We start from the raw sequence: 10,710 nt of genomic DNA, 5'->3' as shown, positions 1-10,710 counted from the left end.
AACCTCGATAAATGAATATTGGATAAAGTAATAACCTCGATTATATAATAAATTCTTCCGGTCCCGACTTGGGCCAATGGACTAAAGTAATAACCTCGCTAAATGCATTAAGTAATAAAAAATATTTAAATCCTTAAGGGCCCAATGAAAATATAAAGTAATAATTATTAAATTACTTACAATATATATATATATATATATATATATATATATATATATATATATATATATATATATATATATATATATACACCAAAACTTTTTAATCAATCAACTAGAAGTCATTTCTTTTTAAAAAATGCATCTATAGTTGATTGTTTTTTCTTTCCACCTAAACCAAAATGAACACTATTCTTAACTTTTTGTAGTGCAAACACAACTTCTGATATATTTTGCTCATGTTGTAGCAAGTAGTTGTTTAAGATGACCATTGCTTGAAAGACCTCTTTTGACGATACATTTGCGACAATACAACTATCATCTGACTCTGGATCATTTCCATCATCATTGTTCATTATTGACTGGATAATTTCTTAGTCTGTAAGCGATTCCATAACTGCATCATTCTCGCTAGGATAGTTCAAAAGATGTTCGAAATTCATCACATTTCTATAGCATAAATTAGAAATGACATCACTTAATCTCTGGATATCTTCATCTAATTGACCAATTGCTGGTTCAGGAATATTAGCATCTTCTGAAAGAATCTTGCAATTATTTGATTGATTTGTAATTATGCTAATGTGATAATTATAAATCAATCAAATAATATATTTCCTAAACAAGATAATTACATATCTAATGAATATTTATCAATAAATGAATAATTTATTAATTTATCGATAAATGAATAATTTATTCATTTATCGATAAATAAATAATCTCGCTTAATGAATATTTTTTTCCTGTCCCAAGAATATGCATTTATAGAAGTTTTACTGTACCGTTACTTGCAACTATGCTTTTGATTTGTTTTAAACTGATAAGTACATCATTTATCGGTTAATTAGTTTGGGATGGGTTTCATTCATTGGATTTGCGAGGAGAGAACCATTATATTAGAGTGTTCCAAGAAACACCAAATTTCTATTTTAAAGAAGCAACGGGGGAATATGCTTTCTTTGCGGGTCAAGATATTTTCCTGGATCATCAACGTTAGAAAGGCAAGTATTAAACGACACCGTATTCACCAGTTCGTTCTAACTGAAACACATCACCAGTTCACCACACCACCGTCCTAACAAATATTTAAAAATATCCGGTTATCATCACAGCCGAGAAACCGGAGCATTGAGAAGGCAAAATTGCAAGAATCCAAAATAATATATCCGCATTATTAACTTCATCCTCATTATTTTATTCACTCACTTATCTTGCTTTGATCCCGACGAGATAACGGATCTTAATATCCTTATTCAATTGCAATTCAACTCACTTCACTGCTTCAGATCGGTTTCTTCTTCATACACGCCAAATTTGCCTTGGATAGCTGAACGCGTTTGCTGATGGAATTTGGCCGATACTGATTCCATGGAGGTTTAGGATAAATTGGAAACAGCTGGGAACAAGAGGAAACGTTAATTCGAAGTAGCAGAAATTTATGAGTTCGGAGTAGCGGGTTTCATAGTTGGTTCATTTGGATAACGGAGACTTTCGCTAGATCAAAAGTAAGCTTCCTTTCTTCTTCTCCTCTTCTTGTGCATTTTCATGACGAGTTCATAGTTTTGCTTGTTTTGTTGTACTTATTTTAGTTGTGCTTAAGCTTTAGTATTGCAGGAAATTTTTTAATTTATTTATGCTTCTTTGACTGGGGCTTCTGGGTAGGCAATAGGGATTTGGTAGCTGCGTAATCAGGGACGGAAGACAGGGTCACGGAGGGTTCGTCGACCCCGTCTTCAGGGAGAAATTGAACATAGAATTACCGACGGAAATTTCTGCTGCTAAACGGGTAATTTTCATGGGTCATTCACTCTATTCAGAATTATAACTGATTTGGCATTAGTGGACAAAATTTGAAGATTAGCTACAAATCAAGTGACAAGAAATCTAAAAAAAGAAAAATTGTACCATATTCCCTAACGGTACTTTTTTACCCCAATCATATATGATTGTGAAGTTGTTAAACATCCCACCTTGAGGAAGTTATATGAATCCTCAACCTTGAAGGTACTTTTTGTGGTGATTTAGGCCTTTGTTTACAGAAGTCTTGTACAGAGACTTTGAATTTGATTTATGTGATGCCTTTAGCCACGTCTTTGGATGTTGTTTCTACGTTTACATGCTCCATTACTGAATGATGCGTCCTTTCTGATACTTTCAGGAAATGGCTACTCCTGTAGAGCCGCCAAATGGGGTTATAGTTCAGGGAAAACATCACTATTCTATGTGGCAAAACTTATTTGAGATTGACACGAAATATGTGCCGATCAAGCCTATTGGCCGAGGAGCTTATGGTATTGTCTGCTCTTCGGTGAATAGAGAAACCAATGAGAAAGTTGCCATAAAAAAGATACACAATGTATTTGATAATCGAGTTGATGCACTGAGGACCTTACGTGAACTGAAGCTTCTTCGGCATCTTCGACATGAAAATGTCATTCAATTGAAGGATGTGATGATGCCTATCCATTCAAGAAGTTTCAAGGATGTCTATCTGGTTTATGAACTCATGGATACAGACCTGCATCAAATAATCAAGTCATCTCAAACACTTTCTAATGATCACTGCCAATATTTCCTATTGCAGGTATTTATCTCCTTCCAAATTAGTTCCTTTTGTTTTGAGTGCCTGGAAATTAAGTTCAAGTCAGGAAATGAGATTTTGCTACACTGATTCAACTAATTGCCTGGTGGGTGAAGGTTTTTTAGTTGTCAGTTGTTTCTTATGAGCTAATAGATTTATTTTAGGTAAAAAATCCAAGATAGTTGGGAGAAACATGATCAGGATGGATAACCTTTTTCGGGGCTAGTTTATTCTGTTAGAAAGTTAATCAGAGTTTTAAAAGTTTATTTCAATAGTGACCTTATCTGTTTTATAGAGGTTCTGTTGTCTTTCTTGTATTCATTAATCCACATCTATGACGAGTGGATTAAATTGGTTTACGTTGTTGAATTTCATCCATGCTGCACTTGAATGAATTTACATCCCCATTTTTATGAGACTTCCATGGTATTTCTGTCAAGTTTTGTTTTGACTTTAACAAATTTAAATGCTGGAAAACAATTTGGAGTTCCTTAGGCCTTCAAATGGTTCCCTGTTGCCATGTTACAGTTATTTATTATTATGATCGGTCCATTTGCTTATGCATTAGTTTGCTTTCTAGGGTCACTTCTCATATGTTTAATTATGTTAGCTGTAATGTGCTTATTTTCTAATGTGAATATCCAATGAATGTGTTGATATGCTGCAAGTGTATACAATCTCTGAAGCTTTCACATTACATAGATTGCCCCCCGTAATTGCCATACTTCACCATTTCTTTTCGTTTCTTTTGACAGAATATTTCTTTTTAGAGGCGTTTTGAGTTCTAATGAAATCAAATTCTTGGTGCAGTTGCTTCGAGGTCTCAAGTATCTTCACTCAGCAAACATTCTCCACAGAGATTTGAAGCCCGGGAATCTACTCATCAACGCTAACTGCGATCTAAAGATTTGTGATTTCGGTCTTGCACGCACGAGCAATGGCAAGGGCCAGTTCATGACCGAATATGTTGTTACTCGCTGGTATAGAGGTCCAGAACTGCTCCTTTGCTGCGATAACTATGGGACATCTATCGATGTGTGGTCCGTTGGATGTATTTTTGCTGAGCTTCTAGGCCGGAAACCCATCTTCCCTGGCACAGAGTGTCTCAACCAGCTTAAACTCATCATTAACATCCTTGGCAAGCAGAAGGAAGAGGATCTTGAATTCATTGATAACAACAAGGCCAAGAAATACATAAGAACACTTCCATATTCCCCTGGGATACCCTTTTCTCGCCTTTATCCGAATGCACATCCTTTGGCAATTGATCTTCTTTCAAAAATGCTTATTTTTGACCCATCAAAGAGAATAACAGTCGATGAAGCTCTGCAACATCCTTATATGTCATCTCTGTATGATCCCAACAACAATCCTCCAGCTCAAGTTCCGATTGATTTAGACATAGACGAGGATTTAGGGGAAGCAATGATACGAGAAATGATGTGGACGGAAATCCTCCATTACCACCCGGAAGCTGTGACAGCAAACGGGCAGATGTGCATGTGATCACTGCATTATTTAAGTTGAGGTGAGGAAGTTTTTGTTGTTGTACTATTTAAGTTTATGGTTCTCTCTTGTTTCTAATAATTAGAACGCTGCAGTTAGATGTGGTGTTGATGCATGAGTTGACCAACTTATTATATATGGTCCTTTCAGTTTGTAAATAGGTTCTGTTCTTGTAAGAATTGGGGAGAACGTTTGTTATATAATAGAAACATCTAGATGTATTTCTATGCTTGCAACAACACTATATCTATCTATATATGTGGAAATTGTGTATGGAGCTTTAATTTTTTCTCAAAAACACCAATCAAATATTCATTGAGCACCCACCGATCACCGTAGGTATTTTAATAATAATACTAAGGTAGTTGTGATATACGGTAGGGGACATGATAGATAATTGTTACCATCAAGTTTTACTACAATTGCCAGACTGGGATAGACAATGGAAAAGGAGATACCGATTGTGTAGATGAATAAATTCGATACTGGAACGATAACATAACATTATCAAGTGATGATTTGTGGGGGATGTAAGCAATGTTCGGGAGTTAGTTCATGGGTCGCATGATTTGGAGAAAATAAAACATTGGGAGATGGAGGGAACAAATGCGTCAAGTAAGGATTGATACAGAAAGGGATTAAAGGGTTGAGAAACGATGATTTCAACAATATATTGATTTTATTGGATTTTACAAATCTTGAACGGAGAGTAATTTATCACTGTCAAACATTTCTTAATTCATATAAAATATAACTTTCTCGTTTTTTGAAAATATTTTAATACGAGTCTACAGCATGTGAAATAATTCTACTAGAAACTTAGTTTGAATTAATATTCATCACCTACTTCTTAAATAATATACTTAAACCAAGCATTTACAGAAGAAAAAAATTCTTTATTTTTCTTTAAATAAAAAAGTTTTTTTAATAATAATAATAATAATTGGAGTGTTAAATTCTTTATTACCTATAACAAGCATGAGACGGGTTATTACCTTTTTTTTTTGCTCCTGTTGAGAGCTTTCTCTTGTCATAAGAGTTCTTTGCTTCTTTAGCTTTTCTTGAGGGTTTTGCTTCGGAAATCTCTGCATATTTTCCAATTGGTGTACCTGTTCTCTCTGCGATTGCGTATCTGGCGTATCTTCTGGAGATGGCGGACTCCTGTTGAGGTAATTCTTGGAGCCCTTTCTTCTTGCTGTTGGTTTTGGGTTCGATCGTAGGATCTCTTTTTGGGTTTCTCCCAAATTTCCTTTTAGTTTCCTATGGATTCAAGAACGGCGCAACCAGTTACAATTGATGATGGATTCGAGTTTATTGATGTTGAGGAGGGTTCCGGTGGTAATCCTTATGATCTGTGCTTAGTAGGAATGCTCCTGACTGACCGATCGATGAATTTTAAAGCTCTTAAATACAGGTTAGCGGAGATATGGAGACCGGGTAGGGGTTTGACGGTTACGGAACTGGGATTGAAACTAATTCTGTTTAGGTTTTATCATGAACATGATCTTCGATGGGTATTGGAGGGTGGTCCGTGGTCCTTTGATAACAATCTTTTGTTGTTGCGGGAATTGCAGAGCGAAGATGATCCGTTATCCGTTCCTCTACATATAGTGAGATTTTGGGTTCAAGTCCATAAATTACCGGCCGGTTTTTTCTCAGAAAATGTTGGAAGAGCATTGGGAAATTACATTGGGGAGTTCATTGATTATGATGTGAAGAATGCTTGGTCCTTCTTTCGTCCCTACATGCGCATAAGGGTGCAACTGGATGTTCGTCAACCTCTTAAAATTGGTAAGAAAGTCAGGAAGGCAGGGGGAGAGTGGATAAACTGTAGTTTTAAGTATGAAAAACTGCCTACCTTCTGTTTTATCTGTGGTCTTATTGGGCATATTGATCGTAATTGTGATAGATTCTATCAATCTGTGGAGGGAGAATTAATCACAGAATGGGACGCATCCATAAGGGCACCAAGTAAGAGAACAGTATGGGGAGAGTCTAGGTGGTTGAAGGAGGAGGAAGTCATTGGGAACGGCTCAGTGAATGAGGTGTTTCGAAATGCTGAGTCGGCAAGTAATTTGGGAGGGCAGTCGGGTTCAATTCAACTTGCTACATTGGCGTGTAATTTGGGTGCCTGTATGCTTGATAAAGGGAAGTCCAAATTGCTTTCGCAGTCACCAAAAACGATGGCTCTAGAGGGGGTTGAAGTCAATGATGGTCGTAAAAGGAGTAGGAATGAGGAGAATTATCAAAAAAGAAAGGGAACTGAAATTGGGGGCCAGAGTCAGAGGGGGATGGAGATTGATGGTGGTTTGAAGAAGAGCACTGGGTTTCAATTGGTATCCGAACCAAAAAACGGAAATGTGGCGGGCCTCGACGGGGAGGTTCGCCCTGGATTATGATTATATTGAGTTGGAACTGCCGGGGGTTGGGCAACGTCAGGGCAGTTCCTATTTTTTGTGAACTCATTAGAGTTCATAAGCCGGATATTATCTTTCTTTTAGAAACCCTCGTATGTGGAGCCCGCATTGAGGAAATTAGGAATAGAATTAGATTTGAAGGGTCTTTTGCTGTTGATTGTGTTGGAAGGAGTGGGGGGTTGTGTGTCTTCTGGAAAAGGGCGTCTGATTGTTCGCTGCTTTCATATTCTCAGAATCATATTGATGTTTGTGTTCATGATGCGCTTAAAGGGGATTGGAGATTAACGGATTTTTATGGGTACACAAACATTATAAAACACTTGGAAAAATCATTTCTTCTTTCCTGCTTTAGCAGCATCCCCAGCCTTTGTCTGCCCAAGAAAAAAAAATTCAGTAAGTGAAAATTCAAATTAAATAACTTGGACATGAGGATGAGAAGAGATGTCAACTTATGTATATGTGAAGAAGCCACTATAATCACAAACAACAATCTTACCTTCTTTACTCCTCGGATCTTCTTTGCCCTGTTCTTTCGCTCCTTCATCTGTTTCCTAGACTTCTCAACCTTAGTATCAAGACCGTTCTGCACACGAGCAGAGAAACAACTTAACAACAAGTAAATTTAGAAAACAACCAAAACCAGACACCCAGATAATCATGCATTTAATACTCAAATATGGATACTAGAAGCCGTTAGTCAAAACCAACTACCAGAAATAGAGAGCCACACAGACCTATAAGAATGCACAATTATAAATGTCAAATTGTGACAAGTGTAATAAACTCGACCAAGAGGTTAAATAAATTTAAGAAAGCAAATTTTTATAAGCACGTCATATTCATTTAATGATAAGAATTATATGAATTTTGGATCTTATGCACTCTTAGTACAAGCACTATATCTGTCGCCCACAGCAAATGGATGTTTTTAATTTGATTTTACAAGGCAATGAAACCAAATGAACGACATTTTCATGAGTTATAACATAATGTCCTTCAAAGCATTTATAACTCCACAATATAATAAGCAATGACACCAAAACATTAAGAAAAAACTCTTTTTAGCAGGCATTAAGTGTTAAATTAATCTCTTGGAGTTCAAACCAAAGCAGTCTTATTGCACTGCTATGCAGGTCAATATATCAAGAGCAATGGAAAAGGCAATGAAAACATTTTTATTTTTCAATCTGAAGACTGATGAACTTACCCTGATGAGTCTGTATTTTGGCTCGAACTTTTTTGCATTGTCAACGGAATCATATATAAGACCAAAACCAGAGGATTTTCCACCTCCAAAATGAGTCCTGAACTTAAATACAAAAATTGCATTGGTATCCTTCACCTCGTACAAGGTAGCTAGCTTTTCCTTCAGTTCTGCCTACATAACAGAAAAATGGCACGACAAGAAAAAAATCAAAAACATAACCTATTGATCAATAATAACAATCAGCTCAGATAAATTGATTAGCTGAAATTTTTTAAACAACAAAATTTCTAACATTTTCATTAAAGTATAAATTAATTGGCACTATAATGATAACAAATCAACTTTAAAAATTTAGTGTCCGCAAAAGATATACTTCTGGATGAGTAACCACACTTATAACGAAAAAGTGGCCATACTTTCAATGTAGGGGATTTTTTTTGTTTACAATTAGATATATAACTTCATTGGACACTGACACTTGCAATCGTACCAAATAAATTTTAACAGTACATTGTATTCAGATTGTGAAGTGATAGACTATCAACAGTAACCTGATTACAATGATAAAAAAAAATGCTGAGTCAAACCATACCTTGGAAACATTGGCTCTACCAGGGTGAAGAACATCAATGATCTGCATAAACAAAACAGGAATATCATTATCATCAGAATCCATGTCTTATAACCAACATGATGTCAGTTCTCATAATTCAATGCCTAGTAGTTTAAGGCTTGGTATCTTAAATCTAACACAAACACAAAATTGTTTACAGAAGGAAATTTATGGCTCTAAAATATGACCATCTCTTAACCTCCACCTCCGATATCATGAGAATCATAAAATCAATTTTCTCAAGCCCATCAAGATAATAACCACAACCACAAAAAAAAATAAGAGAACATCTCATGCACTTATCATCAGATATCCGACAGTTGAATAAACTAAAGATCTGCAACTAATTTAAGCTTGTAAATCGATCTCAATAACCATTCTACAGAGCAAAGTAATAACAAGCAACACTAATGGAATACATCCAGCCTAATCCGCAATGATTGAAGATGCAAAATCGAAAAACATTCCATCTTGTCTAATAGATTAAATCTTATCGGTGATCCACTAGAACCACAACAAGGGCCACTAGCTATGGTAAGAGAGAGGTGTTAATGAGATGGATAAAAAGACTTACGAATTGCTTCCTAGATAGGAGGCGGTTGGTCATGAACTTCCTGGTTCGAATGGTTACTGCCTTTTCCGCCATGGTTTCACCAAAGAAAAGTTCAGAAACCCTAACGGGACGTTTGGTATCCTATTGGGATAGAGATAAGGATAAAGGTTGGGATAGGGACAAGGATAAATGGTTGGGATAAGGATAAAAATATGATAGTCGAGAATTATTATTCAATGTTTGGTACATGAGATAAGGATAGGGATAAAATAATACATTTTACTATTTTAACCCTATTTAAACTATATAACATTAATTTAAGGGATAGGATGGACTTTTCCATCCTATTAAAATCGCAGGAGCTTATCCCACCTCCTTATACCACCCCCTCCTGGGTATAGGATTTGAGGGATAAGAAGCTTATCCCCCATCTGTCTCATTCTTCTATCTCCCAAACAAACACGGGATAACTTATCTCGTATTTTTTTTATTCCTATCTCACCTCCTATATCCCTTCTAACAAACACCCCGTAAATCGCAGACCTAAGTGCAGCAGCAGCAGCTCGAGGAGAAAGATTTCTGAGAAGAACAAATCCAGTTGTATAGAGTTTTTAAAAAACCCTACTGCATCGCCCGCTTTGGTCCTCGATTTCACTTGTGGGCCTCGATTTGGGCTTTTTGTTCATGCGCAATAAATTAGTTTGTTGTTTTTCTTATTTTTTTTTATTAAACCGCAATAAATTAGGCCTCCAAGAATTACACCTACCCAGTTGGACAAAACATGATCCCCTTTAAGTATATTAATTGCCGAAACTGAATCAGACGCAACCAAAATTGATTGATATCCACAATCACGAACCACACGTAATGCAAATAGAATCTCTAATAATTCCGCATGCAATGCAGACATTGTAGATCCAATTGGTCCTCCACCAGACATTGAAACAAGACCGTTGCGATCCCGAACCACCATTCCAAAAGAACTATGACACGTTCTAATAGAAAATGAGGCATCACAATTAAGTTTGAAAAAACTTAATTCCGGAGGTTTCCATCGATGGCTTGATGAAATTAAATTGGTCCCTGCTCCCACCTCTGCTGCACCACGTACCTGCACATCAAATCTCCTCAACCCACGATGAACCTAATGCCCATAAAAATCCACATGAACAGCTATTGATTTTCCACCTCTTTTTCCTACAAATTCATTCAACTCCTCATGACTTGCACTAATATTAATATTATGAAAATGACCATTTATAGCACCATATGTGCTTAAACTTGAATTCCACAAATCAACATCAACTTGGCCCAAATTACAACCCCTCTGCATAACAGAAAACCCATTTAAAATTTCCTTTACATTTGCCACCGTTTTAATTTCACCAATGCGAGACTTGCCATGAATAACCTGATTTCTTTCAAACTAGATAAAATGAATTATTCCACAAAACATTGTAAACTCCATCGGAGAAAGTAAGTTCACAATAGCAGCAAATCAATCCAAACAATTTAGGCCTCCAATCTTATACACAGAATATAATAGATTCGTCTGTTTCCAGTATGATCTTGTCCCTGGACACTCTTTGAACAAGTGAATCAAGGTTTTAGCATAATAACCACAGAAACAGCAATTGCCAATCACATTAATTCTTTTTTCGAGAGATTGTC

At 36.2% G+C, this 10,710-nt stretch overlaps 2 protein-coding genes across 3 annotated transcripts; one reads left to right on the top strand and one right to left on the bottom strand.

Annotated features, from left to right (window-relative positions):
- The first annotated feature begins 1,260 nt into the window (after positions 1 to 1,260).
- LOC136235792 (mitogen-activated protein kinase homolog NTF3) lies at positions 1,261 to 4,470 on the top strand. Of its 2 annotated transcripts, XM_066025823.1 has the most exons (4): positions 1,261 to 1,667; positions 1,825 to 1,948; positions 2,321 to 2,746; positions 3,554 to 4,470. In XM_066025823.1, the coding sequence occupies exons 3-4, from the start codon at positions 2,324 to 2,326 to the stop codon at positions 4,247 to 4,249; spliced, it is 1,119 nt and encodes a 372-aa protein (XP_065881895.1). In that variant the 5' UTR covers positions 1,261 to 1,667; positions 1,825 to 1,948; positions 2,321 to 2,323; the 3' UTR covers positions 4,250 to 4,470. The 2 variants fall into 2 exon arrangements, with proteins under 2 accessions (XP_065881895.1, XP_065881894.1); XM_066025822.1 differs by lacking the exon at positions 1,825 to 1,948 and having other exon boundaries at positions 1,262 to 1,667.
- A 2,489-nt stretch (positions 4,471 to 6,959) lies between these two features.
- LOC136200633 (small ribosomal subunit protein eS24z) lies at positions 6,960 to 9,144 on the bottom strand. The gene is made up of 5 exons (XM_065991044.1): positions 9,061 to 9,144; positions 8,466 to 8,507; positions 7,874 to 8,044; positions 7,163 to 7,249; positions 6,960 to 7,037 (listed from the first exon to the last, which is right to left on the bottom strand). The coding sequence occupies exons 1-5, from the start codon at positions 9,130 to 9,132 to the stop codon at positions 6,996 to 6,998; spliced, it is 414 nt and encodes a 137-aa protein (XP_065847116.1). The 5' UTR covers positions 9,133 to 9,144; the 3' UTR covers positions 6,960 to 6,995.
- Positions 9,145 to 10,710: the final 1,566 nt, after the last annotated feature.

Source organism: Euphorbia lathyris, chromosome 7 (genome assembly GCF_963576675.1).
Source record: "Euphorbia lathyris chromosome 7, ddEupLath1.1, whole genome shotgun sequence".
Taxonomy (NCBI): domain Eukaryota; kingdom Viridiplantae; phylum Streptophyta; class Magnoliopsida; order Malpighiales; family Euphorbiaceae; genus Euphorbia; species Euphorbia lathyris.
Note: the sequence above shows the minus strand (reverse complement) of the source record. Positions and strands in the feature narration are given on the sequence as shown.

Bases quoted from the DNA above. Each gene is read 5' to 3' on its own strand.
- LOC136200633 (XM_065991044.1), bottom strand. From the start codon at position 9,132: ATGGCGGAAAAGGCAGTAACCATTCGAACCAGGAAGTTCATGACCAAC. The intron at 7,250-7,873 runs GTAAGTTCATCA...GCTCGTGTGCAG, and splicing joins CAAAATACAGACTCATCAGG to AACGGTCTTGATACTAAGGT. The intron at 7,038-7,162 runs GTAAGATTGTTG...TTTCTTGGGCAG, and splicing joins AGATCCGAGGAGTAAAGAAG to ACAAAGGCTGGGGATGCTGC.
- LOC136235792 (XM_066025823.1), top strand. From the start codon at position 2,324: ATGGCTACTCCTGTAGAGCCGCCAAATGGGGTTATAGTTCAGGGAAAA. The intron at 2,747-3,553 runs GTATTTATCTCC...TTCTTGGTGCAG, and splicing joins GCCAATATTTCCTATTGCAG to TTGCTTCGAGGTCTCAAGTA.